Genomic DNA, 27,559 nt, shown 5'->3' with positions numbered 1-27,559 from the left:
TCCTTTCAGCATGCCAATTAGATGACCATAACGGTTTTGTGTCATACAATTGCTGCATAGATTAGCAACAAAACTTAGCTGCCACAGGACCCCTGTGTGTAGGGAGTAGCTGAGTGTGTCTTACATATTTGCGTTGTTGTCATTTGTGAAATCACCAATATGAGTATTGTGAAGTTAAAAAGGGCTAGTTAAATACAAGGTATTTTTGTTTTCTTGAGCATTAAATAATGTGCACTTTTTGATCTGAATTTAAACTATTATTATGTCTGAAAAGAGAGTCCCACCTTTCGTCCCTGCTCTCCCCCCACCCCCGCTGCCACCTCTGCCTTTTAAAGTTGCCCATGCGCTGTAACTGAACACACAGTTCAGTCTGAGAAACATTACAGAGACTGGCTGTTCTCAGCCTTGGCTTGCAGAGCTCCTCCTGTCGGGGTCCTCTGTGGCTCTCCTGGGCTCGCTCTCGGTGTTAATTTATCTACATCAGAGTGCTCTACCAGTACGTGAGTCTCGTGGGAAGGACTCGGACACCAGTCTGTTTTGCTTTGTCCCGAGGACTCGTGATCAGCCGTTTCTGCCACCGTAACCTGAACTGCAGTGTGCCGCTGTGTGTCTCTCCAGGCCTCGAACCCTGGGCAGTTTGAGAACGACAGCGACGCATTATGGCAGCGAGGACAAGTTCCAGACTCTGTCATCTGTCATGGTCGAGTAGGAATAAACACAGACGCACCTGACGAAGCCCTGGTTGTCTGTGGCAACATGAAAGTGATGGGGGCCATCATGCACCCCTCTGACAGCCGGGTGAAGGAGAATATCCAGGAGGTGAGCCTGGGGTAGGCACTGGGCTCTTCCTCTGACACCTCAATCAGGTGCCTGGGACTTCAGCCTGACACTCTGGGCCAGGGAAGGTTTATGTGTCACCTCTTGGTGTGAAGTGACAAGTTGTTGGATGATAATGATGGCTGGAATAGCGGGGTGTCTCTGTGAAGTTGTCCCTATCCCTGGGGGACAGGTTCACCCAACAGTCAGTGGGCAGAGGCAGCGTATCACTGGTGTCGCAGGCAGCATGTCTTACAGTGGTTTTTCTGCCGGCCAGTGCCTTCCTTCCACATTTGGCATCTCCTGTCTCCCATTGGCCCCCTCCATCTGGTTACTGAATGGTAAATTTCTCTAGCCCCTTCCTCCCTGGGTCCCTTGTACTGGCTCTGCTAGCCACTGTCTTCCCATGCGTGATCTTTGGGGAGCACTTGAAAAGCTCCCCAGTGGGGGCCTTACTGGGACAATAAACTTTGGGCCAGACATCTGGTGCCTTGCTCCATTTAGTACAGGCAGTTGCCTAACGGCTATTAAAGCCTGAAGAGCCAATTAAATAAAGGTGCTTCAGCTGGCTAAAGTCGTGGCCCGAGACTGTGACATGGAAGTGGGCCTACCTGACCCTCGGGGGTTATTTTCTGATTACTTGAAATAAGAGTCCAAAATTCTGGAAGGTTGTAGGAGTTCCGTGGGGCAGCGTGATCAGGATGATGACCACTCCTGATCCCGGCTTCTCCGGCATCCAGTCTTCTCTTCACGGCATCCGCCACGTCTCCACCGTCTCACGTCTCTTCTCACGAGACTGCTGTAATTTGCTCCGCACCTCATCCGCCCTCCTTTATTTGTTCTTCTTTTGACCGACAGAAGATAGAATCTGTCGGTCATTGGCCTTTCGTCCAGACTGCTTCCCTTTCCCAGTGCAAATGTGCGCTGGGCTTTCTGAGCTAGCTCTGGAGAGGATTCCCAAGAAGGACTGTCATTGCTGCCTTTGGTGTTGCTCTCCCAGCTCCCGTTCTCATTAGGGTTGCCGTGATCTCCTCCTTGGATAGGAATTCAGGACTAGAAGGGTCTCACAGACATTTCCAAATTTATAGTTCTATATTTCCAGCTTTGGAGAGATATACACCATCTGCATTTCAGTTCTTGCTAATTTGGACATGTCCTTGTGTCTGGCCACACCAATGGCTTATGACATCTCAATTGGAAGTCTTGGTGGAGCATCACAAATTGAGAATGTCTTCCACAGATTACCAGGCCTCCACAGAATTTCATTTGCCAAAAGACATCAAATTTTGCTCTCGATTAAAGAAAATAGATTGTTTTGAGTAACAGACATCCCTTGGAGTTTCTCAAATCCTTCTAGGAAGCATTCTTGGTATAAGTAGCCCTGCCCTAGGCTCTAGATTAGGAACTCCCCGTCCTGTTTCTGTTCCCAGCAAGCTGAGGGGATAAAGAGAATTGTAGGCTATGCTTAGAAGCCCGGCGCTGTACCCTGACAGATTCAGCTCAGGATTTTAATCCAGGGCTGTTCCAGGCTTCTAGTTTGCAATCCATGCCTAGAGGATGCTCGAGTGTGAGCCTCTTACCCACACCAGGAGTTTTTTCTAAGATTTTCTGTGAGAAGCATTTTTTTTAACCTGTAAAAACCTAAGTAAATGATAGGTTTGCTTACACAAAATGCATAGTATCAATAAGATATATTGAAATCATCTCATATTAGTATGTGTGTTTTATGTATTTGTGTGATGGATATGTTCCTAAAACTCCAAGCTGTCTCATTTGCTACTCATCACAGATACGAGACGGAAGGCGGTAAAGTCATCAGCGGTGGCAGGGATCTCTGGACATGCTCTTTTCCTTTCCCCGAGTCAGTTTTCCCAAACTTTTAATCCTTCCAGGGTTTCTAGAAGGCTCACAGACCATTTGCGCTGCTGTAGTGAAATGCCACTGGGCAATTCATACAAAATAGAAATTTATTACTGGTAATTCTAGAAGCTATTCGAAGGAATTGCAGGATGAAGGTACTGACAGATTTAATGTCTGCCGAAGGCTGCGATTGAAGGCAAGCCAAGGAGGAGTGTTGACCGCTGTTTTAACATGGCAGAAAGATGGAGGGGCATACAGGAAAGAGGTCTGACTTACGGAGCTAGTACCTTAGGTTTCTGTTGTTTTGTTTTAGACAGAATCCCATTATGTAGCTCTGGCTGGCCTGGAACTTTCTAAGTAGACCAGGCTGGACTTGAACTCACAGAGATGGACCTGCCTCTGCTTGTGAAATGTTAGGGAATAAGGGTTTGTACAACCACATTCCACTCCTAATAGCTCCCTTGTCAATCCATTTGTGAGTGTAGAGACCTCATAACTTAATCCCTGCTGTGGTGGGGTTAAAATGTTTAGGGAACTGATTGCTTTGGCTGTCTGGGGTCTGTTGTGGCTCCAGGTGAATTTTAGGATTTTTTTTTCTATTTCTACGAGGAATGTTGTAGAAATTTTTATTGGTATTGAATCTGAAAATTGCTTTTGGTTGAATGGTAATTTTTCACAATATTAACTCTATCAACCTATAGCCATAGGGTCTTTCCATTTTCTGCTCTCCTCTTCAACCTCTTTCTTCAGAGGTATAAAACTTCTGTTGTAGAGGTTCTTCACTGCCTTGGTTATGGTTGTTTCTAGTCCCTTATTATTATTATTTTAGGTATTGGAAATGGGATCATTTTCTTCTTTCTTTCTTTCTCAGCAAGTTCACTATTTGTACAGACAAAAGCACTGGTTTTCCGATGTTGATATTTGCGTTCTGCAAAAACTGGAAAGAGTTTTCTGGAAGAGTCTGTAGGGTCTGGTTAGTATAGAATCATGCAGTCTGTGAATAAGGATGATTTTAATTCTTCCGTCCTATTTTAACACACGTACAGGGTTCTCTTCTCTTACTGCGGTGACTTTGAGCTGAAATCCAGAGGGAACCTTTACCTCATTCCAGCTTTTACAGGAGACATCTCAGTTCCCCCACGTATATACTGCTGGCTGTGGGTGTTGTATGTCACCTCTATTATTCTGAGGTACTTTCTATTTGTTACCAACTTGTCTAAGACTTTTCCCACGAAGGCATATTGAATTGTGTCAAATGTCTTTTCAGTCTCTATTGAGAGAATTTGTGATTTCTGTCCTCACATCCGTTAACTTTGTGTGTTAGATTTATTGACTTGCTTATGTCGAACCAGCCTTGCATCTCTAAGGCGGAACCCATTTGGTCATAAAATGTATAATATTACTATGTTCTCGAATTCAGTTTGCGGGTATTTGGTTGAGAAATTTTGCGTCTGTTCTCAGCAGGGAATCTGGTCTTTTGTACATTAGTTATCTTTAATTCTTTATTTGAGTTTGGTATTTGGATAATGAAGGCTTTGTGGAATGGATTCGGTGCTGCACTTTCTCTTCCTGGTTTGTGCTGGCAGAGTGCTGGTTTCCCCAGAACGGCTACTATACAACTTGTCAAGGCAGGAGAGAGGAAGTTGCTTTTTCTGGATGACTTCTCTCATGGTTTGTATTAGTATCCTGTGCTTGCCCTGGTCAGGTTCTCAGGAGTCTCACCCCTGTGAAGCTGAGCCGTGCAGATGAAAGACGCTGATTCCTAGGCAGGGGCTGATAGGATCCTGGCTGTACTAGGGAGAGTGGCTTTTACGCAGTCACTGCTGTTGGGGTAGCAGACGGGGTGTGGATGCCGGGGAGGCAGGCAGTGTGGTGGTCACTGCAAATCTCCCTGATGATACACCTTCTGTGGGTGTTTGCTAGAAGAGGCATTTTAAGGCTGACTCGGAGAGGGCCCAGGCCAGCATGCCTTATTCCAGGAGGCAGCTGCGGTTGCAGGGGCAGGTGTCAAGTCACACCTTGGAAGGAGTTCACTAGAGAATGGGGCATATGTTGTCAGTCAGGGGGTCCTGAGGTGAGAAGCTTGCCTGGGCAGCACAGCAGGGCTAACCTTTCTACTTCCCTTATTCCGATCATCCGCTCACTTAGAGATGGCTTCTAGTCTGCTGTCTTAGCCAAATGTCCCCAGGTGATATATTCCTAATTGACAAAATAGCATTGATTTTATTTTATTTATTTATTTATTTATTTTGTTTTTTTGAGAGAGGGTTTCCCTGTAGTTTCTAGAGCCTGTCCTGGAACTAGCTCTTGTAGACCAGGCTGGCCTCGAACTCAGAGATCTGCCTGCCTCTGCCTCCGGAGTGCTGGGATTAAAGGCGTGCACCACCACCGCCTGGCAGCATTGATTTTACAGTCCAGCAATATTCTAAAAGAAAAATCAGGGAATAGACAGAAAAGTCATTAATTTGTTTTTTTAAATTAGATTAATGTCATTAAAGTTAGATATAGCTGTTTTGTGAATTTATTTAAAAAATTCTTCAAATTAAAGGGGAATCCTTTGGATCGAATATTTAGTTTTTAGAGAAGATTAAGTTCACTATCTTGCTATCAGTTTTCTGGAGACCAATAAAATTTTATTGAGGACTTGCGATAACAATTGGGAACATTACTAGACACACAGTCGGGAAGATGGATGCTGAACTAAACCCTGAGAGGCTTGGGGAGGGAGAAGAGGGCAACTCCACTCAAAAAAAATATCCTCCAGCAAAATGGTCCCAGCAATCCAAGAGTATGGTATCCCTCCTTACCTCAAGGTTGTCCTTGACCTAGGATCGCGTTTTCAGTTTGTAAGTAGAAGCTGGGCAGCAAGCCTTTGGACCCAACTGAACAGGACACCTTGGTATCCTGAACGGGTTCTCCAAAGTGAGAATCCTTGATCTTTCCTGAGAAAGGAAGACGAGACGGGAGTAGGGGGCACTTTGCTCTCTTAATTTAGACTCAAACCTCTGGGTACATATTTTAGGGGATGGAAGTTTCTATGGATCTTAGAGCTTTGGCGTCGCTGAGGAGAAGGTAATCTAGTGAGGTCAGCAGAAAAGGACATTCACACTGTCCCTCTCCCCAGGCTCTTGGGATCACAGGGGACGCCGATTTGAATAACAAATACCTAAGCAGGTGAAACTTGCTCTTCTTTAATTAAATCAGGTTGACACAAATGAGCAGCTGAGAAGAATAGCCCAGATGAGGATTGTTGAATATGACTACAAACCCGAATTTGCATCTGCCATGGGGATAAACTCTGCCCACCAAACAGGTATAGACACGGAGTCTCTTCAGTTGTCTGTTCTCAGCTATGAAGCTCCTCGTTGTCTCTTTATCATGAACTTGCACGCTGTGGCATCTGGCAACACACCCCTTCGTCCACAGTCATTGGAACAGGGAAAGTCAGAGAATATGTGGGTCACCTTTCCTTAACATCTCCATGCTGTACCCCAAGTCCTGGTAGAGCATTTTGACTATGTTGCTTGTGAGGCGAGGGTTTAGGGGTGAAGAGCAGTGCCAAGGGTATAAAGGGGCGTCCTGGGCAGGGTAGGGATGGAGTGAAAAGATGGCAGACAAGGAACATCTGCACAGCACTGCTTGGTCCTCAACCTGGTACCCTAAAAATAAACAGGAACACCGAGGGACCAAAGTCTCCTATAGGAACATTAAAGAACCAAATTCATGACTTGCTTCCTTCAATGTATAGGGCTTTAAAAGTGTTTATTCACCCTTCCCATCATTAGGCAAAGTCTTAAAGAAGGAGAGGGAGAAGGAGAGGGAGGAAGGGAAGGAGTGAGGGGACACCTACTTTTAATTCTATAGTGGTTCTCTCCTCAGTTGTAGATGAAAGCAAAAGCTGAGGTAAACCCTATTTCCAAAGAGTCCCCATGGCTGCCAGGCCTCCATTCTGATGTAGGAAATCCTGTGATCATCCCCTCACCCCCATTAACCCTGTTGGAGTGTTCTCTGTATAGGAATGATTGCCCAAGAGGTACAAGAGATCCTGCCCAGAGCCGTAAGAGAGGTTGGGGGTGTCACCTGCGGAAGTGGGGAGACGCTGGAGAACTTCCTCATGGTGGATAAGGTAATCAATTGTTCAACAGGTATTCGTAGCTAGCTGTGGCTGTCACTTACCGCGGAATCACTCTGTGGTGGCAGCACAGTGGACAGACACAATTCACCTGGACATGGGCTTGGAAAGAATCATTCACTGAGCTGTAGAGAGAGTGGGTGCCAATTATCACACACTGGTCACACTTGGGACCACAAAGTCCCAGGGAGGTTTGCATCCTGTGAGGTGTCAAATGGCTGAGGTGGTTGATGACTCAGGTGATGGACTTCATTTAGTCATTATACACCATATTTTTAAAAAAATCAGAATGTCACTTTATACCTCATATCTAAATATATACCTTTCCAACATGCAATAGCAATAGCATGATGATGATGGTGGTGATGATGATGATGGTGGTGGTGATGATGGTGATGAGGATGATGATGGTGATGATGGTGATGATGATGATGGTGGTGGTGGTGGTGGTGATGATGATGGTGATGATGATGATGGTGATGAGGATGATGATGGTGATGATGATGATGGCGATGATGATGATGGTGATGAGGATGATGATGGTGATGATGATGATGGCGATGATGATGATGGTGATGGTGATGATGATGGTGGTGGTGATGGTGATGATGATGATGGCGATGATGATGATGGTGATGGTGGTGATGATGATGGCAGTGGTGATGATGATGATGGAGGTGGTGGTGATGGTGATGATGATGATGATAATAATAATGATGGTGATGAGGATGATGATGGTGATAATGATGGTGATGATGATGATGGTGATGGTGATGATGATGATGGTGGTGATGATGATGGTGGTGATGATGATGGTGGTGGTGATGGTGATGGTGGTGGTGGTGATTATAGGCCCCATAAGGGAAAAGGGACTATGCAATGATTAGAATTCCTTTTCAGCTGGGACTATTGAAGGAAAACTCCAGAGTCCACTTTGTATGACTGTTTTCAAAATAAGGTCCAGACAGCATGGGGAACCTTAACAAAAAGCTCAGTTGTAGTACCTTCTCTTTAAAAACAGAACTAGAGGACTGGAGAGATTGCTCAGAGGTTAAGAGCACTGACTTCTCTTCCAGAGGTCTTGAGTTCAATTCCCAGCAACCACATCATGGCTCATAACCATCTATACTGAGATCTGGTGCCCTCTCCTTGTGTGCAGACAGAACACTGTATACATAGTAAATAAATAAATTTTAAACAAAACAAAACAAAGCAGAACTGTAGGCAGAGCAATGGCTCAGTGGTTAACGACACTTGCCAGTCTCCCAAAGGACCCAGGCTCAATTCCCAGCACCCATATGGTGGTTCACAACCACCTATAACTCCAGACCTGCACTCACATGGTGCACAGATGTACATGAAGTCACAAAACTCATACACACAAAATAATAAAAGAATTAAAAAATAAAATAAAATAAAACAAGACTATAGCTTGTAACAAAATACTTATGTTCTATGGTACAAGGAAAATAGTAATTTTTCAATGTTCTTCTTGGAATAATTAATGATGGGACATAGTGTTGCAATTTTTGCACTTTTTTTGATGAAACTGTTAAAGTTCCACAATGGGATCATAAAGTGGGTCATTTTTACAGTGATACTCAGGAGTCTCTTCTGTTTTGCCTAAATCCTTTGATATTCAAATTGTCCTCTGTTGAAGGATGCCCTCATGCCTCTAGATGAGGCTCCCTCGCTGGATAACAGGTCTGAGTCAGGCGGTTCCTCTCTTGTCAATGTAGCCTGTGTGATTTGCGCAGTTTTGTGATACCATATCCATCAATCTTGTGACATCCTCCTCTTTTGCAAGGCTCACAAATTATTTTGTTGATGGCTTACAGTGCGACAGATGAATGTATTAGGTCTGGAGAGGAAAGACTGATTGCCATAGGGATTTCTTTTAGCAGTGGGTGTGGATGTTTGAGTGGAGACTAATTTCTAATTCGTCAGTTCATAGGGGAATGCTTCTCAAATTTCAAAGTGCACATACCCCACTGGGGGTGTGTGTGTCTCACTAAAATGCACATTCTCATCTGGCAGGAATGGGACGGTGTCAGAACACCTCACCTCAAGATTGGGACGAAACACCCTCCAGGTGATACCAATCTCGCCAGCCCTGCTGGTCATTGCCAGGCTCGGCCCAGCCAACCAAACTCTGCCTTTCTTGTTCTCAACTTCTCCACCATCTTCTGCCTGCAAAACACTGTTCAACAAACAGCTGAGAAGCGGCCTCTCAGGGGCTTGCTCTGCCCTGGGCTGCGAGAGCCACATAAGAGAACAGTTCCTGCTTCTGCTGTCAGGACTGCATCCTTCCTCTTCTTACCAGGAAACTGGGCTTTAAAACGCCCTTGCCTGACTGTGTTGGAGAGGCGCAGAATGAGAAATCGCTGGACTTCTTTCCCATTTCTTTTTATTGTGTGGATGAATACAACATAACATTTAGCATCTTAGCTACTTTTAAAGGTATAGCCACGTAGTGTCAAACATATCCATTATGCTGCTGAGCCACTACCAGCACCCATCTCCAGAACTCTTTATTTAGTGACCCTGCAACTCTGTATCCCTTAGCAATAGTTCTGCATTTCTTCCTTCTAGTGACTGGCAGCCCACATTTTACTTGGTCTGGATCTGACTACTCCAAGTCCTTCAGAGGGATGGAATGGTGCAGGGTTACCCTTTGGGACAGCCTGTTGTTCTTGGTAAATAGAAGCCTGCCCATGTTGGAGTATAGATATTTTCTTCTCTTCTTACGGCCGAACAATGTTCTGTGTGTCTATAAATCACATTTGGCTCACTGGTTCAATCACAGGGAGACACCAGTTGCCTTTCTATCTTAATCACCGTGAACGATAGGTGTGCAAATATCTTTTGAGTCCTGGTTTTCACTTTTAGGGGTTGTATACCCAGAACCGGAATTTTTTGGGTCATATGGTGTCTTAGTTAGGATTTGCATTGCTATGGTGGAACATCATATTACCAGAAAGCAAGTTGGAGAGGAACAGGTTTATTTGGCTGACACTTCCATATCTGTGAGCATCATTGAAGGAAGTCAGGACAGGAGCTCAAACAGGACAGGAACCTGGAGGCAGGAGCTGATGCAGAGGCCACGGGGCGGGGGGTGCTGCATACTGGCTTGCTCGACATGGCTTGCTCAGCCTGCTTTCTTATAGAACCCAGGACCACCAGCCCAGGGGATGGCACCACCCACAATAGGCTAGGCCCTCCCCCATCAATCACTAATTAAAAAACTGCCCTACAGACTTGATTACATCCAGATTTTATGGAAGCATTTTCTCAGTTGAGGTTCCCTCCTCTTAATAGGCTTCAGTTTGCATCAGTCGAGTTGATATAAAACTAGCCAGCACATATGGCAGTTCTATTTCAGGTTATAAAGAGCAATCTTACTGTTTGGCAAATGCTGTCTTCTCATTGCAATGACAAAGTGTTCTAGTTTCTTCACCGACACTTGTTCCTCTCCGAATAGCAGCCGTCTCATCATGTGGCTGCGATGTGCATGCTCTGAGTGATGAGTGGCACCGAGGGTCTCCCAATGCCAGTACTGACCGTTGGGACATCTGAGAGATGTCTATGTCAACTGTTTTTTCCTTTTGCTTTATTTTCTTTTTTTTTGTTTTGTTGGAGTTTTCTGTACTCTGGGTGCTTGTCCCTTATCAGATAAACTTTCTTCTGTCTATGTTGTCTTCCTTCCTTCCTTCCTTCCTTCCTTCCTTCCTTCCTTCCTTCCTTCCTTCCACCGTTCCTTCCACCCTTCCTTCCTTCCACTCTTCCTTCCTTCCACCCTTTCTTCCTTCCACCCTTCCTTCCTTCTTTCCTTCCTTCCTTCCTTCCTTCCTTCCTTCCTTCCTTCCTTCCTTCCTTCCTTCCTTCTGAGCCTGAGTTGTTGTAATTAACCCAGGCTGGCCTTAAACTCATGGCAATCCTCTGGCCTCAGCTCCCTGAGTTTTGTGACTACAGGTGTGTACCACTACACCCAGCTATGAATTATCTTTTCATTCTCTTGAGAATGACTTTTTATGTGCAGAAGTTTTTAAGTTTGATGTCCAGTTTATCCATTTTTCTCTTTTGTTTCCCAAGCATTTGGCATCATATCTGAGACATTATTGACACGCCCAGCTAAGACTCTGCCCTTAGCTGCGTGGCAGTGGTCCACACCTTTAATTCCAGCACGCAGGAAGTAGAGACAGAGGCAGGCGGATTTCTGTGAGTTTGAGGCCAGCTTGGTCTACAGAGTGAGTCTCAGGACAGGCTCCAAAGCTACAGAGAAACCCTGTCTCAGAGGAGAAAAGGAAAAAACAAAGACTCTACCCTTACGTTTTCTTCTGAGGGTTTTTTATATTTAGGTCTCACATTTAGGTTTTTGATGCATTTGAAATGATTTTATAGACGGTGTGAAGCAGGGTCCAACTCCACCCTTCTCCATGTGGAGACCCAATTTTCCAATCGCTTGTTGAAAACTGTTCTCTTGTCACTGACTGGTCCCCTCAGCCTTGTCAAAAGTTACCCGGCTGTTCGTACATATTTGTCCCTGGAATGCCATCAAGGTAGTCTTGGGGATGTACAAAAATGCAGACTGAGCAAGCCATGAGGAGCAAGCCAGTAAGCAGCACCCCTCCATGGCCTCTGCATCAGCTCCTGCCGCCAGAATCCAGTCCTGAGTTGTGCCCTCATTTCTCTTGGATGATGCTAAAGATGAAATAACCCCTTCTTTCCCAAGTGGCTTACAGTTTGGTGTTTTATTATGGCACTAGGAACCCTAACTAAGACACCTCCCCTTCTCCAGGCGGTGTCCTGTCCCCCTCAATCAGCTATGCAGATACCTCCTGTTTGTGAGTCCCCCCCCTTTTTTGCTAGCCGTTTTCCTTCCATCTTCCATGCTGCCCAGTGTGTTTCTGCCCCAGAGCTGTGTGTGTTCGTGGCCCTAAAGACTCTCCCCATAGCCAGGCTTCTCATCTGATCTTCACTGCCCCAGCCTTCCCTAATGGTTCATCTGAAATGGTCTCTGGCCTGTTTGTGAGGTTTGAGGTCATGCCAGGAATACAGTAACTTAGCACAGACACCCCCCCCCCCCGGGGCTTCTCTACTGTGACCAACTATACACTCCGGTTCATAGCAGCTTGGAGGGTATTCGTGCCTGGCTGAAATTGCCTGCAAATATACTCATTCTTTGCCGTCTCCCTAAAGAGTTATATGAGAGCTCAAATCTATATTTTTCAAAATTATTTCTCCTGTACTTTATTGTGCCTTTTACCCCGGGGATTAAAGCACTGTAGGAATCTAACAAATAATGGAAGCATGAATTAACGAGTTCTGTGAGATCTGTCTCTACACAGCCTTAGGCCTCTGAAGACACTCTTGAGTGTTTGTCCCGTTGTTCTGTCATTCTCTTCTGGAGGTAGGAGAGCACACTTCTTAAGCGGACAAGTCCGGTGCCCACTGTGCTGTAGGTATCCTGGGAAGGATTCATGTCTAATTCCTGATTTCTGAATCCCAGTGAAGGGAAAAGAAGGACTTTCTTTACCTGAGAAAGTCTGAAGAAGTGATTTTCTGGGAAAGATGAGTTCAGATTTGGCCCAGGGATGTCAATCGAACACTCAAGATGAACATGGCCAGAAGGCAATGTGGGTTGTGGAACTCCAGAGAGCAGTTGGGGACAGAGGGGAGGCGGTAGCAAGGCGTGAAGATGCCGGGAAGGGAGAGATTGGGGACAAAAGTCACAGATGAAGACTTGGTGGCCAAGCCTGGCTCGAAGATAGTTTTCCCCTCATAGTTTAAAAGACTTGCAAATCTGTCACCTATATTTAAAAATCAGAAATCTTCTTCTGCTTTTTTTAGACTCTTAACTTCTGTGAAACATCAGGAGTTCTGGAAACATGGGGCTGGGGTGAAAGTCCCCAGCAGGGGGCTTCATGAGCCTTCACATTGCAGTTTATATGGCCCTATATATTTATTAATTTATGTAGAAATGAGAAGCAAGAGGACCACTGCAAATAGCTGGAAGCAGCATTCAGACGAGGTTATAGAGCAGGGAGTGGTTCTCAATCTATGGGCGGTGCCCCCCAATACCATCAGAAAACAGATATTTACATCGTGATTCATAACAGTAGCAACATTACAGTTATGAAGTAGCAACAAAGTAATTTTATGGCTGGGGTCACCACAACAGGAGGAACTGTAGTAAAGGGTGAAAGCTTTAAGAAGGTTGAGAACCACTGATGTAGGGAAAGGACACCCACAGAGGCTGAGAAGATGCGACAAAGGAAGAGAAGCCATGGCAAGAAGAGCACCAAAACCTCACGTCAAGAGGACCAGTAAGGAAGTAGGAGACAGATGAGTTGGGACATATGTTTCAAGTGGTACTAGATGCTGACAGCCTTCGTGGTATGAAATACTACCTGGTGTGTACGTGACCACAACTATAATGTCACACTTGAAAGGCAGAAGCAGGAGGATCATGAGTTCCAAGCCAGCCCAGGCTGAGTGAAACCCTAATTTAGCAAGCAAACTAACTACCCACCAGACTGTGGGGTGGTTCTCGCCCACAGCGCTAGTGTGACTTCTGACTTTCTTTTCTTTTCTTTTTGGTTTTTTGAGACAGGGTTTCTCGGTGTTAACAGTCCTGGTTGTTCTGGAACTTGCTTGGTAGACAAAACTGGCCTCGAACTCACTGATATCAGCCTGCCTCTGCCTTCCTGGAATTAAGGCATGTGCCACCACCATCCGGCTGACACCTGACTTTCTAAAATATGCTATTTTTATCAAGTGAAATTGATTTTGCTTTTTCTGATCAGTAGTGGTGCTATGGATCTCTTTTCCTTTCTTCCTTTTTGTTTTTGTTTTTAAAGACAGGGTTTCTCTGTAGCTTTGGAGCCTGTTCTGGAACTTGCTCTGTAGACCAGGATGGCCTTGAACTCACAGAGATCCACCTGCCTCTGCCTCCTGAGTGCTGGGATTAAAGGCGTGCGCCACCACCGCCTGTCTTGAATCTCTTTCTTATAGTCAGTGTTTACGTTCCTCCTTCTGTGAATTTGGTTCAGCATTCTATTCAATTGTTCTGTCTCTCTGTGTGTGTGTGTGTGTGTGTGTGTGTGTGTGTGAGAGAGAGAGAGAGAGAGAGAGAGAGAGAGAGAGAGAGAGAGAGAGAGCACAAAAACCTTCACTTGGCTCTGTTATTGTATTCTTTCCTGGTACTCTCAAAACAAAACTAATATTCTAAATCTATCAAAATAACTGTAGGCAGTAATGATAGTGCTAATAACAATGTAAACTATGTTACTTATCTGTGTTTTATTCTTATTGCTGGACAGTTTCTCCATTAAACGGTATGCTCTCTGAAGGCAGGAGCTATTCAGTGTTTGGTTTATTCCTCCTACCATTGAGGAGAATGCCCAGTCTATCAAGTGTTTGATGGAAAGGATTGATTCCATTCAAATAGTGGAAGGAAAGTGTGTGGGACGTAAGGCAGTTAGTAATGGTGCGCGCATACATCCCATGACACATGCACGGATATCAGAGGACAACTTATAAGAGTTGGTTCCACTCTTCCTCCATGTGAGTCCCAGAGAACAAAATCAGGTTATCAGATAGAGCCATCAGAAACTTTACTTACTGACCCATCCCACTGGCCCAGGTGAGAAACTATTGTTACTGTTTTTCTATCAAAGGTCGTTGACCAGACAAGAGCTTCCTACTCCCTGAACCTCCCCACTTCGCATTGTTGATTACCTAATCGTGTTAGGTTGTGAAACAGAGCTCCCCTCTATGGATGAGTCATAGTGACCACCTACATCGGGAATAAAAGACAGAGGTCGTGTTGGCCATGCATGCTAACCCTACTGGAGAAGGGAGGCCGCTTGTTGGTTCCCAGCCACTCAGCTAGCTTAGACCCAAAATAATCACACAGAAATTGTATTAATTAAATCACTCCTTGGCCCAGTAGATCTAACTTCTTACTGGCTAACTCTGACATCTTAATTTAACCCATTTCTATTAATCTGTGTATTGCCACATGGCTGTGGCTTCTTACCAGCTTAAGTTCCCAGCATCTATCCCCAGGGGCTCCATGGCTTCTCTATGACTCCACCCTTCTTTCTCCCAGCATTCAGCCTAGCTTTCCCTGCCTCGTTCTGTTCTTCCGTGCCATAGGCTCAAAGCAGTTCTTTCTTTATCAACCAATAAAAGCCACACATACAGAAGGACCTCCCACACCATAGCCCAGTTTGTGTTCTGGCACGTACAATCTTTTTTGCAAATGAAATTGCCTTGCTGAGCGACTCCACGTTGTTCATGTATTCCCTTATGCAACACCAAGATTATTCTCTTCTGACATTAGCAGTAATGTCTGTCAGTTTTTTCTCTCACAGCTGTGAAGCTGTGTTTCAGCTTAGGTACTGGACACCATTCATAGCTGGAGAGAGTTAAGTAACTGAATTAGAGTCACTAGTTTATAACCTAAGGTGATTACCAATATGGAATACTTCTGTGTGGGGTATGCTCGGCTCAGCACTGACAAACTCAGACCTCTACATGTAGTCTCTTCATGTCTATGAGAAAAGAGTTCCTTCAGCATCCAGATGTACATTCCTGGTCAAAAGCTCTCAGTACAACCCTACCAGCAGGATAACACACACACACACACACACACACACACACACACACACACACACACACACACACCACACAACTATTTCTTATCCTCACAAGCTTCACTCTGGTGATGAAGGACAAAAGTCAGAATTTCAAGTCTTTTATCAAGGGCTGATTGCTATAACATTTTCTAGAAATTTAAAGCCAGGACAGGCCATGATTTTATTCAGAAAGGACTAATAAATTTCCTCTCCATCTTCATTGCTTTCTAAAGAGGAAAACATGTGAATGATCTCCTTGCCTATTGGGCCTGCTGCAAGATATATGGTGCCGGAAAATCTGAGCTGAAGAAATCAGAGCTGGCCTTTGATCAATATTGACAAGTGGAGCCATTGCCTATATCTCCTAAGTCTGTATTAAAAACCCTCTTGGGGAAGGCATTGCAGAAAGTTGATGGTAGTTTAGGGAGGATGTTATCATTCTCTGTCGTCTGCTTTGGTAAGGGCTAAATCACAGTGTGTTGAGAAGACATTTTTTAATAAAGGAACAAGCACAGGAAGGAAAGGTGTAGCTGGGGCCTGATGGAGAGAGGGGGTGGGTACCAGAGCTATAGGGTGGAGAGAGGGGGTGGGCACCAGAGAGAGTCAATAGTCTGTGTGTGGGTTGAGAGGAGAAAGGTCAGAGAGTAGGACTGGCAATGTGGTCTGGACTGCTGAGTGGGCGTCTACTGACCACATGATCCCCCGTAAGTATTACAGATGTTGTGTAATGTCCTCTATGATCTAAGCTTAGTGGGCAATCACGTGACACCCATTTTGATTTAGAATCATGGAACAGTATTCTTATCTTCATTATTTCTGCCTTTGTTTTATTGAACCAAAGGGAAAGCCTGGACCAGCATTAGAAACATTAGAAAAGGTTTTGTCAGATCTTTCATTTATTTTTGAAGAAAAAATTTTAAATGAAATTTTAAAAAATGATATATGTGCATGTGTATGTGAGTGCAGACGCCTAAGGAGGCCAGAGTCAGAGGCTTCAGACCCCCTCCGTCAGAACTAAAGTTACAGGCACTTTTGAGTGGCCATGTGGATGCTGGGACTAAACTCACATCCACTAAAGAGCAATACGTGCTCCTGGCCTCTAAGCCATCTCTCCAGTTCCAAAGAAGAGGTTTTTTTTTTTTTAATATTTATTCATTATGTATACAATATTCTGTATATGTGTGTATGCCCGCACGCCAGAAGAGGGCACCAGACCTCATTACAGAATGTTGTGAGCCACCATGTGGTTGCTGGGAATTGAACTCAGGACCTTTGGAAGAACAGGCAATGCTCTTAACCTCTGAGCCATCTCTCCAGCCCCAAAGAAGAGGTTTTTAATGTACACAAAATTATCATGGTCATTGTTTTAGTTAGGGTTTCATTGCTCTGAATAGACAACCATGAGCACAGCATCAGGAAAACATGTAATGGGGCTGGTGTACAGATTCTGAGGGTTAGTCTATTATTGTCATGGCAGGAAACATGGCAGCATGCAGCCAGGCGTGGTAATGGGGAAGAGCCGTGAGTTCTACATCTAGATCTTCAGAAAGAGATCGATGCTGGGCCTGCCTTGAGCATTTGAAAACTCAAATCCCACCCTAAGTGATGCACTTCCTCCAACAAGCCTACACCCACTCCACACCTCCCAATAGTGCCACTCCCTATGAGCCTATTTGGGCCATTTTCATGTAGACCACAACAGTAATGAGAAGCCACACCTATCTCACTCGGGTTCCATAGGATACTAATTACTTTCCTCATCGCTGTGACAAAATGTCTGACAAAGCTTCTTGAGGAAAGAAAAATCTATTGTGACTCAGGTTCAGTCACTGATGGTGGGGACGCTCATGACGGCAAGGGCACGAGGCAGCAGTTCCCGGGTCTTTGTGAATCAGGAAACAAGGTCTCAGGCTTTGGGTAGCCTGGGATATACCTTTAAGGCCCATCCCACTGACCCCCTTCTGAAAGCTCTGTGCCTATCCTAAAGGTGATGAAAGTCTCCAAACAGTGCTACTGATCAGGCAGCCAAGAGTTCAAGTTCCTGAGTCTATGGTGGGACGCTCAGTCAACCATGTGTTCTAGTACATGAGCCTGCAGGGTATCTCAGGCAACCACGGGGCGTGTGAGTCTAGGGAGGGAATCTCCGGCAACTACGTGTTCAAGTCTATGAGTCTGCAGGGCATCTCAAATTCAAATCCATATACTGCAATTAAATTACTTAAGCCAAGTTCCAAAGTTATATCAATTTGTTATAGATACTTAAACATATTCTCCCCCGTCCCCACTGTGTGTGTGTGTGTGTGTGTGTGTGTGTGTGGTACAGCACAGGCATGCAGAAGCCTAGGGGACAATCATGGCCTCAGAAGGACTGCCAACCTTGTTTTTGAGATAGACTCTTTCACTGGCTCTCTCATCAGCAAGTCTAGAAAGTCTGGCAATGAGCCTTCAGGATTGCCTGCCTCTGTCTCCCAGAGCTGGAGTTGGAAGCGTATATCACAATGCCTACTTGGGTTCTGGGTGTCTAACTTACATCTTTGTGCTTACACAGCAAAGGCTACATGTGGTGTCATCTCTCCAGACTGACGACATTTTTCTGAAAGGGAAGGACTGTAGGAGGAGGGTTTGCTTGTTTGTCCCAGCCGCCAGGCTAGCTTAGCCTTGAGATAACCACACAGAAACTGTATTAATTAAATCATTGCTTGGCCCGTTAGCTCTGACTTCTTATTGGCTAACTCTTACATCTTAATTTAACCCATTTCTATTAATCTGTATATCACCACGAGGTCGTGGCCTACCAGCAAAATTTCAGCACACTTACCTCTGGCAGCAAATCCATGGCGTCTCCCTGACTCCACCTTCTTCCTCCCAGCATTCTGTTTAGTTTTCTCCGCCTAGCTGTTTCTGCCCTATCAACAGGCCAAGGCAGTTTCTTTACTCATTAATGATAATCACAGCACACAGAGGGCACTCCCACATCAAAGGACCACCTCTTAAAAACCAAACTAATATACCATTATCACATACAAAAAATTTACCAATCATGGTACATTTTACCATAGTTGGTGCTCAAATTTCAGAAGTGGTTGTTGTTGATGTTTTTACAAAAAGAATATTTCACAAAAAAATACATATGTCCATCTGATTTAGGCAGCCATTGAGAGAGAATCATTTTCTGTTGGATCTACCATTTTATTGGGGTGATACTCTATCATTCTTTATTTAATCTTTGGCATTCTACTAAAATGAAGAGCCTTTTCCTTACTAGATATGTAGTTGACATGCAGTTGAGGAATCAAAACTTCATTCCTTCTTTTCTTTCAGTTTTCTGAAAAAAAAAAAAAACTTAAACCTGTAATACTGTCTGAAGGCAACCAAGAAAACATTTTTAAAATGGGTACAACTTATAACTATAGGTGCTTTTAAAACACATTCAATTCTTTGATCTAGTCCAGCCATTTGTCCTTTGATGCTCTCTGGCTTCTTCAGGTGGTTCCTGGTTACTCTTGTGGATGGCCATCCTTAGCTTCCTGAGCTCTCCCTTCATTCCTACCTGCCCCAAACCCGAGGCTGCTCCTCCTCCCAAAAGTCCTGGTTCCTTCCAGTGCGTGGTGCCTGGAACCCACAATGAAGACACTCACTGTTAGTGGGTCAGACACATCTTGCTATTCTCATGGGTAAGGCTAGGAAGTGGTTTTCCTCTAAGGAGAAAGAATGCATCAGGAATCCATGGTGATCCTTATAATTTAAACTTGGAGTTGCTAGAATTTTATGCATATGTTCAGTTTTGTATTTATATCTTGTATCATGCTTAAAAACCCCAGGTCTCTATCACAATCATGTATCTGTTATAATCAGTTATCATATGTGGTGTATGCGTACATATAATCCCTTATTATTATTACAAACAGTAGGATTATTAAATGTTTAAGATTTCATTGCTAATTATTTTTATTTTGGTGTGTAGAACATATCTTTCTAAGAAGAACTAGTCAATTACTGTTCTGAAGACAAATTTGAAAATAAATGATTTCAGTAAGATTAAACCGGAAACTCAGGACCACATTGTATGATTCCTTTGTTTTTCTCTACAAGATGCTTTTTTGGTATAACCATGGTCCACCAGTTTTTTTAAAAAATACCCACAGTATCTTTTCTTTCTCTGCATTTTATTGTATTTTCGTCTTCATTTTATAACTTTACAAAGCAATAGGTTTCCAAATGGGGTTTTCACATGCGTTGCATTTGGTTGGGTTTTCCCAGCCCTGACACTCCCTATGTCCCTGCCCCTTTTCCTATATTTGGTTAGTTTTTCCCAGCCCTGACACCCCCTATGTTCCTGCCCCTTTTCCTATATTTGGTTAGTTTTTCCCAGCCCTGACACCCCCTTATGTCCCTGCCCCTTTTCCTACATTTGGTTGGTTTTTCCCAGCCCTGACACTCCCTATGTCCCTGCCCTTTTCCTACCATACCTTGTCACCCCAGCCTCTCCTATTCACTGTGGCTCTGTTGTTGTCTTCCCTACCCCACTCCCTGGGACCACCATTTCTCCCAGCTTCATGACCTCTTTCTCGTCTCTTGGACCTTACCCAACTACTCTCCTACCTGATATATGTATTTAACAATTAGAGGGTAGATTTCACCTGTGAATGAGAACATAAAGTAGAAGACCCATTATCCTAAAGGCAAGTTTGCATATATGTGACATATGTAATATATATTATATAGGAGATAGATATGAAGGTTCATTCTGAGAGCCTGGTTTTATCCATTTTACGTACCTTGCTTCTTCTTCCTGTTACATATAAAATTTTTAAATTACAATTTTTGACTTTTCGATAAGAGAAAATGGGCATATTTTGTATTTCTTCCGCATTTGTAGAGAAAATGGGTCGTCTGTGTACGCTGTCCTGCATTTTTGATTCTAACATTGTCATAATCTCATCATCAGGTCCCCGACTGGTGGGTATTTGAGATGATGTCAGTCTCTTTCCCCCCCTCTATCTTGCATTTTCCCAGTCAGTCTGGGGAACAGATTTCTAGAAACAGGCATTACCGGCTCAGAAAACAACCACAGATGTATGTTTGCTGGGCTTGTGCTGACTTCTGCTCCATTGCCTGTTTCATCACTAGGTGTTTTAGGCAGGTTTTTAAAGGTTATCTGAAAAGATTTTAGAGGGGGAAAAAGATTTTAGAACACACACACACACACACACACACACACACACTTAAAACAAGCATAAGCCTCAGAGATGAAGTTGTTGGTCCTTAGCTTCCCAAAGCTTTTCCACCCTGCAAACTTGGCACCTCTCAATTTGCCTGCTGTCATTTGTGATTTAACAAAGAACAGGCACAATGCTTGCCCACCGCAGACTCTCCATTTAAATAGTGAAGCAGCATGCAACACCCAACTGGACAAACGGCCAAGTGACAAGGTCAGGGGGCTTCAGTAGACCTCCTTGGCTGGCTGGAATTTAAGAAGATCATTCAATGTTTCTCAAGACAAACATGTCTTGAAAATTGCACAAACTGATTGGGCGGTGGTGGAACACGCCATTAATCCCAGCACTCACGGAGGCAGAGGCAGGCAGATCTTTGTGAGTTCAAGGCCAGCCTGGTCTTCAGAGTGAGTTCCAGGACAGCCAGGACTATTACACATAGAACCTTGAAAAACCAAAGAAAGACAATTACACAAACTGTACCTTAACTCTGGAATGTTCAGCTTTGATCCCCCACTGTATTAGCATATATCCGGTGTCCCTAGTGTATCGGCATGTATTCACTCTTCAAAATAACAGGTTTAATTAATTCATTTCCAGGCCTGCATACTCCATACCATACTTTAGTTCCTTTTCCAATGATTGGATTTCAGGGTTTGCAACCCCAAACACAGCACTCCAAGTTTGACCTCCCAGCCATGACCTTGAGTCATTGACCTTGGCCTTCTTCACTGTACCATACACCAATGCTTTTTATTATGACAAGGTAGACACGTGTTCACGGTAGAAGATAATAGATCCTGAGGGTGGGAGAGGGACTGACCCGGGCATCCGGGCAAGTTCTGTCACCTTTCTTTGTCCTTTCAGACGTTTTAGTGACTTTCACTGAACAAAAGAAATTAACTGTATTTTAAAAATTCTGTTTGAAAGTCAGATTAAAATTTGAATGAAAAGACACTCAGGAATAGAAATTTCATCTCCTGAGTTATCTGATTTGTAAACAACTTTAAAGAGCTCCTTACATTTTACCTGCGCTGGCAGAGCTCTGGGAGAAGTCAGGGCCTCTAGAGTGACATTGCCTTTGTTCTATTTTTAAATTCTCTTTGGAGACAAGGTCTCTATATGTAGCTGAGGCTGGCCTCGAACTCCCTCTACAGCCTGGACTAGCTGGAACTCATGATCCTCCTGCCTCAGCCTCTGGATGCTGGAATTACAGATGCTTGTGGGTCCATGCTCCAACACCTGGCTAAGCCTCCGTCGTCACCTGAACATCTTGGTGGACACTTTACCAGGGACAGCTGGAGTCACTTTGTAAGGGGGTTTGGTCCTCGAAAGCCTGTTCTAACTTTTTTTTTTTTTATGGGTTTTACACATAGCACAGTGGTCATAGACCATGTCTTCGGACTTCAAGCCTGCCTGTCCTTCAGTCCCATTCCATCTCTCAGGTTGCAAGGATGTATTTTCGTCTTATTGCAAATTGATCAGAAGCAGTGTTATCTCCCAGCTGGCAGTTTAGCGAGCCTGTTCCGAGGTTCGAGTCTCTTCAGATGTCTCCTGAGCTGACTTGAAGTTATATATTACCATTTTCAGTAGCGTCTTCTGTCTGTGGGTTGTGTGTGGACAGTTCCCAGCTGACCTTGAACTCTTGCCTCGTGTTCCTTTCCAGGACCAGATCTTCATGGAGAACGTAGGGGCGGTGAAGCAGCTCTGCAAACTGACCAACAATCTGGAAGAAAGAATAGAAGAGTTGGAAATCTGGAACAAGAAACTGGCCAGGCTAAAGCGCCTCAGTAGCAGCTGGAAGTCCTCTGTCAGCGAAGCCAGTTCAGTTAGGTACATTCAGCATCTCCACAGAGCTCTGGGGAAGGAAGAGTGGGCTCCTCCCGTGTGAGACCACTCTGCCAGGCACTGTGGATAGAGCAACAGGCACAGTTTCTGAGCTGAGGTCCCCAGTCCTCCCTTAGCTGAGTTCAGTGTGCACTTACCTTCTGATAATTCTGTCACTCCTCTTCCTGTGGGTGCTCTTTGAAAGAAGCATGAGGCATCTGTTTGAGAGCCTCAGCCAATTTAGGAAGTGCTAAATATTAGCCAAAGGATGTTTTCCTCTTTAGGGAGGAGAGTGGTCATTTCTAAATTTAGAAAAAAATCATGTTCGATCCCCAGGGGGGTAGTTATTTTATTGTTTGTTTTTTCTTTACTTAAGAAATTAAATGCACATCTCTTGGGTTCTAGTTCTTTTTAAACAAAAAGAGAGAGAGAAAATAGTGTTAATGCATTCATTAAGGCTTACTAATGGTTCCCCTTCCCCCCACAAAAGAACTCCAATTGCTTTGACTTTTCTTTTTTCAAATTATCACTGTATTACAAAAGAGAAGTTCCCCCTGCTGTGTTTGTGACAGCCTAGGCCTTTGTCATAAACCTCCTAGAGAGGCATTTGAATAGTAATCAATTTTCTCTTTCTCTCTCTCTCTCTCTCTCTCTCTCTCTCTCTCTCTCTCTTTTTTTAAAGCAAATTTAGCAGAGCTGTTAGTACGTCTTCACCAAGAAGGGCCATTTCCAAAAAGCCCAACAAGGTAAACAGAGTGAAATTTAAAATGAATAGAGATGGTATTTTCTATACAAAGTAAAGCCTTAGCTGAGCTTCCTGGAGTAAATCTGTTCCCAGCTAAGTGGGGGCGGGGTGGGGGGGGGATGGGAAGCTGAGGCAGGAGGATGGAAAGTGCAAAGCCTGCATTTTATAGCCTGGGGTATAAAATGAGTTCAAGGCTAGCCTGGGCAACTTTGTGAGAACCTGTGAGTGTACTTCACTTGTCTTACACAGGAGTGGCTCTGTTTTCAGTCCACAGTAACGCATGCGCGCGCGCACACACACACACACACACACACATACACACACACACACACACACACACACGATTTTAGAGAAGTTGATCAGACAGCCTCAGTCTGGTTTCCTAGTCTGCATCCTTCCACAGGAGTTAATGACTTGTATCTATTTTTTAAACAACAAAAGCCAAGGACTCCAGAACAAGGACTACACCACGTCAGAAACAACCCACCAGTTATTTACATGAACCCCAATCTAGTGAACCCCAACAGCCTTCACATGAAACATCAACACATAAACTTCTTTGTACTTATGCATGTATATACTTATGTTATCACACACATGTATGTATGTATGTAAGTAAGTATGTATGTATGTATGTTGCTGAGTCCCTCTTCCTGGGGTGATATGAACAAACTCCCTTCAGACAAGGAATCAACGACAGAGGATAGCACAGATACCACAAAAGTCCAGCCTGGTGAACCATGAGTTTTATCGGGACTACTTTCAGGGCTAGGGGTGAGAAGTTCCTCAGAGGAGCAGAAGTGACTCAAAGACAGCTGCATCGCCACCGTTCACCCAGCGGGGGTGACAGCTCACAAAGCTAGGAGCCTGGGGCACACTGCACAACTTGCTGGCGGCTCAGCAGGTTGGAGAGTGTCCTTTCCCAGAGACTCTGGGTCTTTTCCAGGCAGCTCCAGAGGTCCTTTTTCATCTATGCGGTCCCACTGCTCTCTGATTCTTCCCGGGGTCTAGGCTTGTCTGAGCACTTTTGTTTGTTTGTTTGGTTTTATTTATTTATTTTTAATTAAACTTTTTTATTTATTTTACATCCTGATCACAGTTTCCCCTGTTTTCTTTTTTTCCTTCTTCTTCCTCTTTTTTTTTTTGTTCATTTTGTCTAAGAGTGTTTCTCAGTAGCCTTTGCGGCTTGTCTACTCTTGGGGAGGGAGGGCCCTAATGAATCTGGTTAGTTTGGAGAACTTCCTGAAGATATTTTGAGTTGTTTGTTTCCTGTCTTAAGGAATTTTCTCTGCAATATAAAATGTTTCACTTGCAGAGGAAAAATGCTACATCACACACACACACACACACACGCATGCATGGACACATACACATGCACACACACGCACACATTTGCACACATGCACATACATGTGCATTCCTTGATAAGCCCCAAAGACTCTTTGCATAACACCTAAGTTGCATGTTTTCTCACTTTTTTTTACATACATAGCACAGATTTTTTTTTTTTTTTTTTTTTTTATATACCCACAGATCACAAAGGCAGAAAATTTTAACTCAAATTCTGGCTTCATGACTTTTTAGCTGTGTGTCTCTGGTGAGGCACTTGTTCTTCCAAGACAGCCTTCTTCTGTCTCCAAAACATGGATGGTCAAGGCATCTTCCTTAAAGGGTCGGGGAGGGTAATTGTGAGGATGCTATCTACATTAGTGTACATAGAGCACAGAGGAGAGTGCCTGGAACACAGTCAGCACTGGGTGCACATTCATGACTGTTAATGTTTCAAACCCGCTCTCTTTGTGATTCTCATCGTGTGTAGCAGAAATGGTCCAGGGAGCTTGACTGAGGGCGAATAATGATGCTTCCTTCTCTCACTCCTGTGCTTTCTTGGCAATGTTCTGTGTTTCTGCGAAGTTGACTTCCCTTGCCTGTTACAACCAACTCTCTAGGCGACCTTTGCCCCTAGAGGCTTCCTTGGGTCACAGGGTCATTGAACTATATAAACATGGGTAGAGAGTGGTGCTCCTGGGCTGAGTGAGGAGTGTTGACTATCGGCAGGTAATGGAGCTTGGGTGTGAAGCAAAGCTGGGACCACACAGCACTCAAGACATACTGTGGAGGAAGGTGAGGTCACCCTCATCTAGTGCTAATGCAATCCATAGGACAGCCCTTGCGTTTCTCCGTTTCTCTACCGCCACTAGGTAGGGCTGCTATATACAGTGGACGTGAAGGGGGAGGGGCTGAGAACGGCTGTATATATCTCACTCCAGATAAAACCTGCTGAGACAGAATTTGCCAGGGCATTTAGAGTTTTTAAAATGGTTTTTATTGAGCTATATATTTTTCTCCGTTCGTCTCTCTTCTCCCCTGCTCCACTTCTACTCTCTTTGTGATCCCCATGCTCCCAATTTACTCAGATCTTGTCTTTTTCTATTTCCCATGTAGATTAGATCCATGTATGTCTCTCTTTGTTGTCTAGGTTCTCTGGGGTTGTGAATTATAGGCTGGTTTTTCTTTGCTTTATGTCTAAAAGCCACTTATGAGTGAGTACACATGGTATTTGTCTTTCTGGGTCTGGGTTACCTCACACACTCATAGTGAGTGAGTCATTTAGATTTTTGACGGTCTCCATAGTAATCCTGAGGTATAACTAAATTGGAGAATTGCTACATTGTTAATCGGGTCCCCTAATAACGCAGAGAAGCACTTGGGCATTATTTTGCTTTCCTATGTTACTGGAAGGAGGATGAGGATGAATGACATAGAGGTTTGTGCTGGACTTGACTCTCAGTCATTTCCCAATGTGTGTGCAAAGGACTTGGGGCAAAATGAAGGAGATTTACACACAGGCCAGCAGCTTAATGGGGGAAGCACTTATTCTACAAGTAATACTACTAATGCCAATCCATTCAAGAAGGTCCTTTGAGCCCTTTCTCTGCATGGCAACACTCAGACAACCTCAAAACATTCCCAGCGAGAGTTAGGAGGGGTACACACCAGTCAAAGGCTTGGTGATATTCAGACTTGCTTCTGTTGGCATTCATGAAAGACTTAGTACTAATAGCCCCTGGACGCCTGTGCTTGTTAAAAAGTATATGATTAAACACCCCTTCTTTGCACTAAAGAACGTGTTCCTTCACCAGATAACAAGTCCAAGACACAACTAAAGGACAATTTAAAGCTATTTCTTAGTTGTTCCCACTCTCATATATCCTGTGATCAAAATCATGATTCCGCTCTGTGTTCTGAGAAGGAAGGGACACAACGCTCCCCACTGCAGTCCTGGGAATCTCCTACATAGGCTGCAGTCTCTAGCGCAGGCAGCAACTCTTTCAGCTCCATTTCCTGCCAGTTTCACGGCTCCTGTTGCATGTTTGCAGTTCTTGCCCATTCCCCGTGCCCAATTTTCATGGCACTGTGTCTGCCCTCACGCATGTTTCATTACCTTCTTAGAGGAGATATTTACTGATATTTTCATATCAGCTGTGGCTCTACACAGCAGCAATCAATAAATATTCATGGAAAGGATGGAAGAATAAACAAAACACAGGCCCAGAGCTGTCCTTAGTCATAGGTGGGGAAATGGGACACACACACACACACACACACACACACACACACACACACACATACACACACTGTGTACACACAAAGGGCGTGCTTGATAGCATTTGCATCACAAAAGCTTTCCTATGGCTTTCCCAACGTTCTCCTGTGGGGATTTATCCCTTCCTATCTGGAGGAATTGGGGATGTCCCGTCTGTTAGGAGACCGGTGCTGGGTTCTGATGTCCTCTAGACTGCCTTCCTTCATAAAGGACAACATGGGTATACACAGCTGTCCTGCAGGTACCGGGAAAAGGCCAGGCTGCTCTGGCTTGCAGCACCTAGTGAAAAGAGGGCCTTGGATGAGATTGTTGTGTTCAGAGAGGCAAGAGCAGAGGGGGCAGATGTAATCTGAGGCAAGTAAAGAGGAGTCACCATCCTCAGGAGGCAGCAAAGATCCCCACTGGTTTGGGTCTTCAGGCCTTGTAGCTGCTGCTCTGATTTGTGGTTCACCGACTTTCTTACAGGTCTCCTTCACAGAGAGGAAACAGTCCTGTCCTAACTGGGTCTTCCAAACACTGGTTATAGCTCTAATTGCTGTAATGACATTTTGGTAAGAAAAACTTCACTGGGATGCTGTCAAGCTCTTTTTTTTTTTTTTTTCCCTCTCTTGCCTTTCTTTTCTCACACATGAACTGAAGACTCACCTTCTCTTTGCTTTGAAGACAAGGAGCTTTTTAAATCAGGTAAAATCTTTGATAGCTTAAAGATGAGGG

The 27,559-nt window shown here is 44.3% G+C and overlaps 1 protein-coding gene across 1 annotated transcript in view; it reads left to right on the top strand.

Moving 5' to 3' along the window:
- Myrfl (myelin regulatory factor like) overlaps nt 1-27,559 on the top strand; it is a 100,522-nt gene that overhangs the window by 51,181 nt on the left and 21,782 nt on the right. The window contains exons 12-17 of the mRNA XM_042054244.1: nt 619-819; nt 5,881-5,989; nt 6,693-6,802; nt 22,333-22,499; nt 23,176-23,239; nt 27,311-27,396. Of these exons, the coding sequence (XP_041910178.1) occupies nt 619-819; nt 5,881-5,989; nt 6,693-6,802; nt 22,333-22,499; nt 23,176-23,239; nt 27,311-27,396 (737 nt within the window). The remainder of the gene's footprint in view (nt 1-618; nt 820-5,880; nt 5,990-6,692; nt 6,803-22,332; nt 22,500-23,175; nt 23,240-27,310; nt 27,397-27,559) is intronic.

This window comes from Arvicola amphibius, chromosome 17 (assembly GCF_903992535.2).
Source record: "Arvicola amphibius chromosome 17, mArvAmp1.2, whole genome shotgun sequence".
Lineage (NCBI taxonomy): Eukaryota > Metazoa > Chordata > Mammalia > Rodentia > Cricetidae > Arvicola > Arvicola amphibius.
The sequence above is the reverse complement of the archived record's forward strand: the minus strand, read 5'-3'. Positions and strand labels throughout refer to the sequence as shown.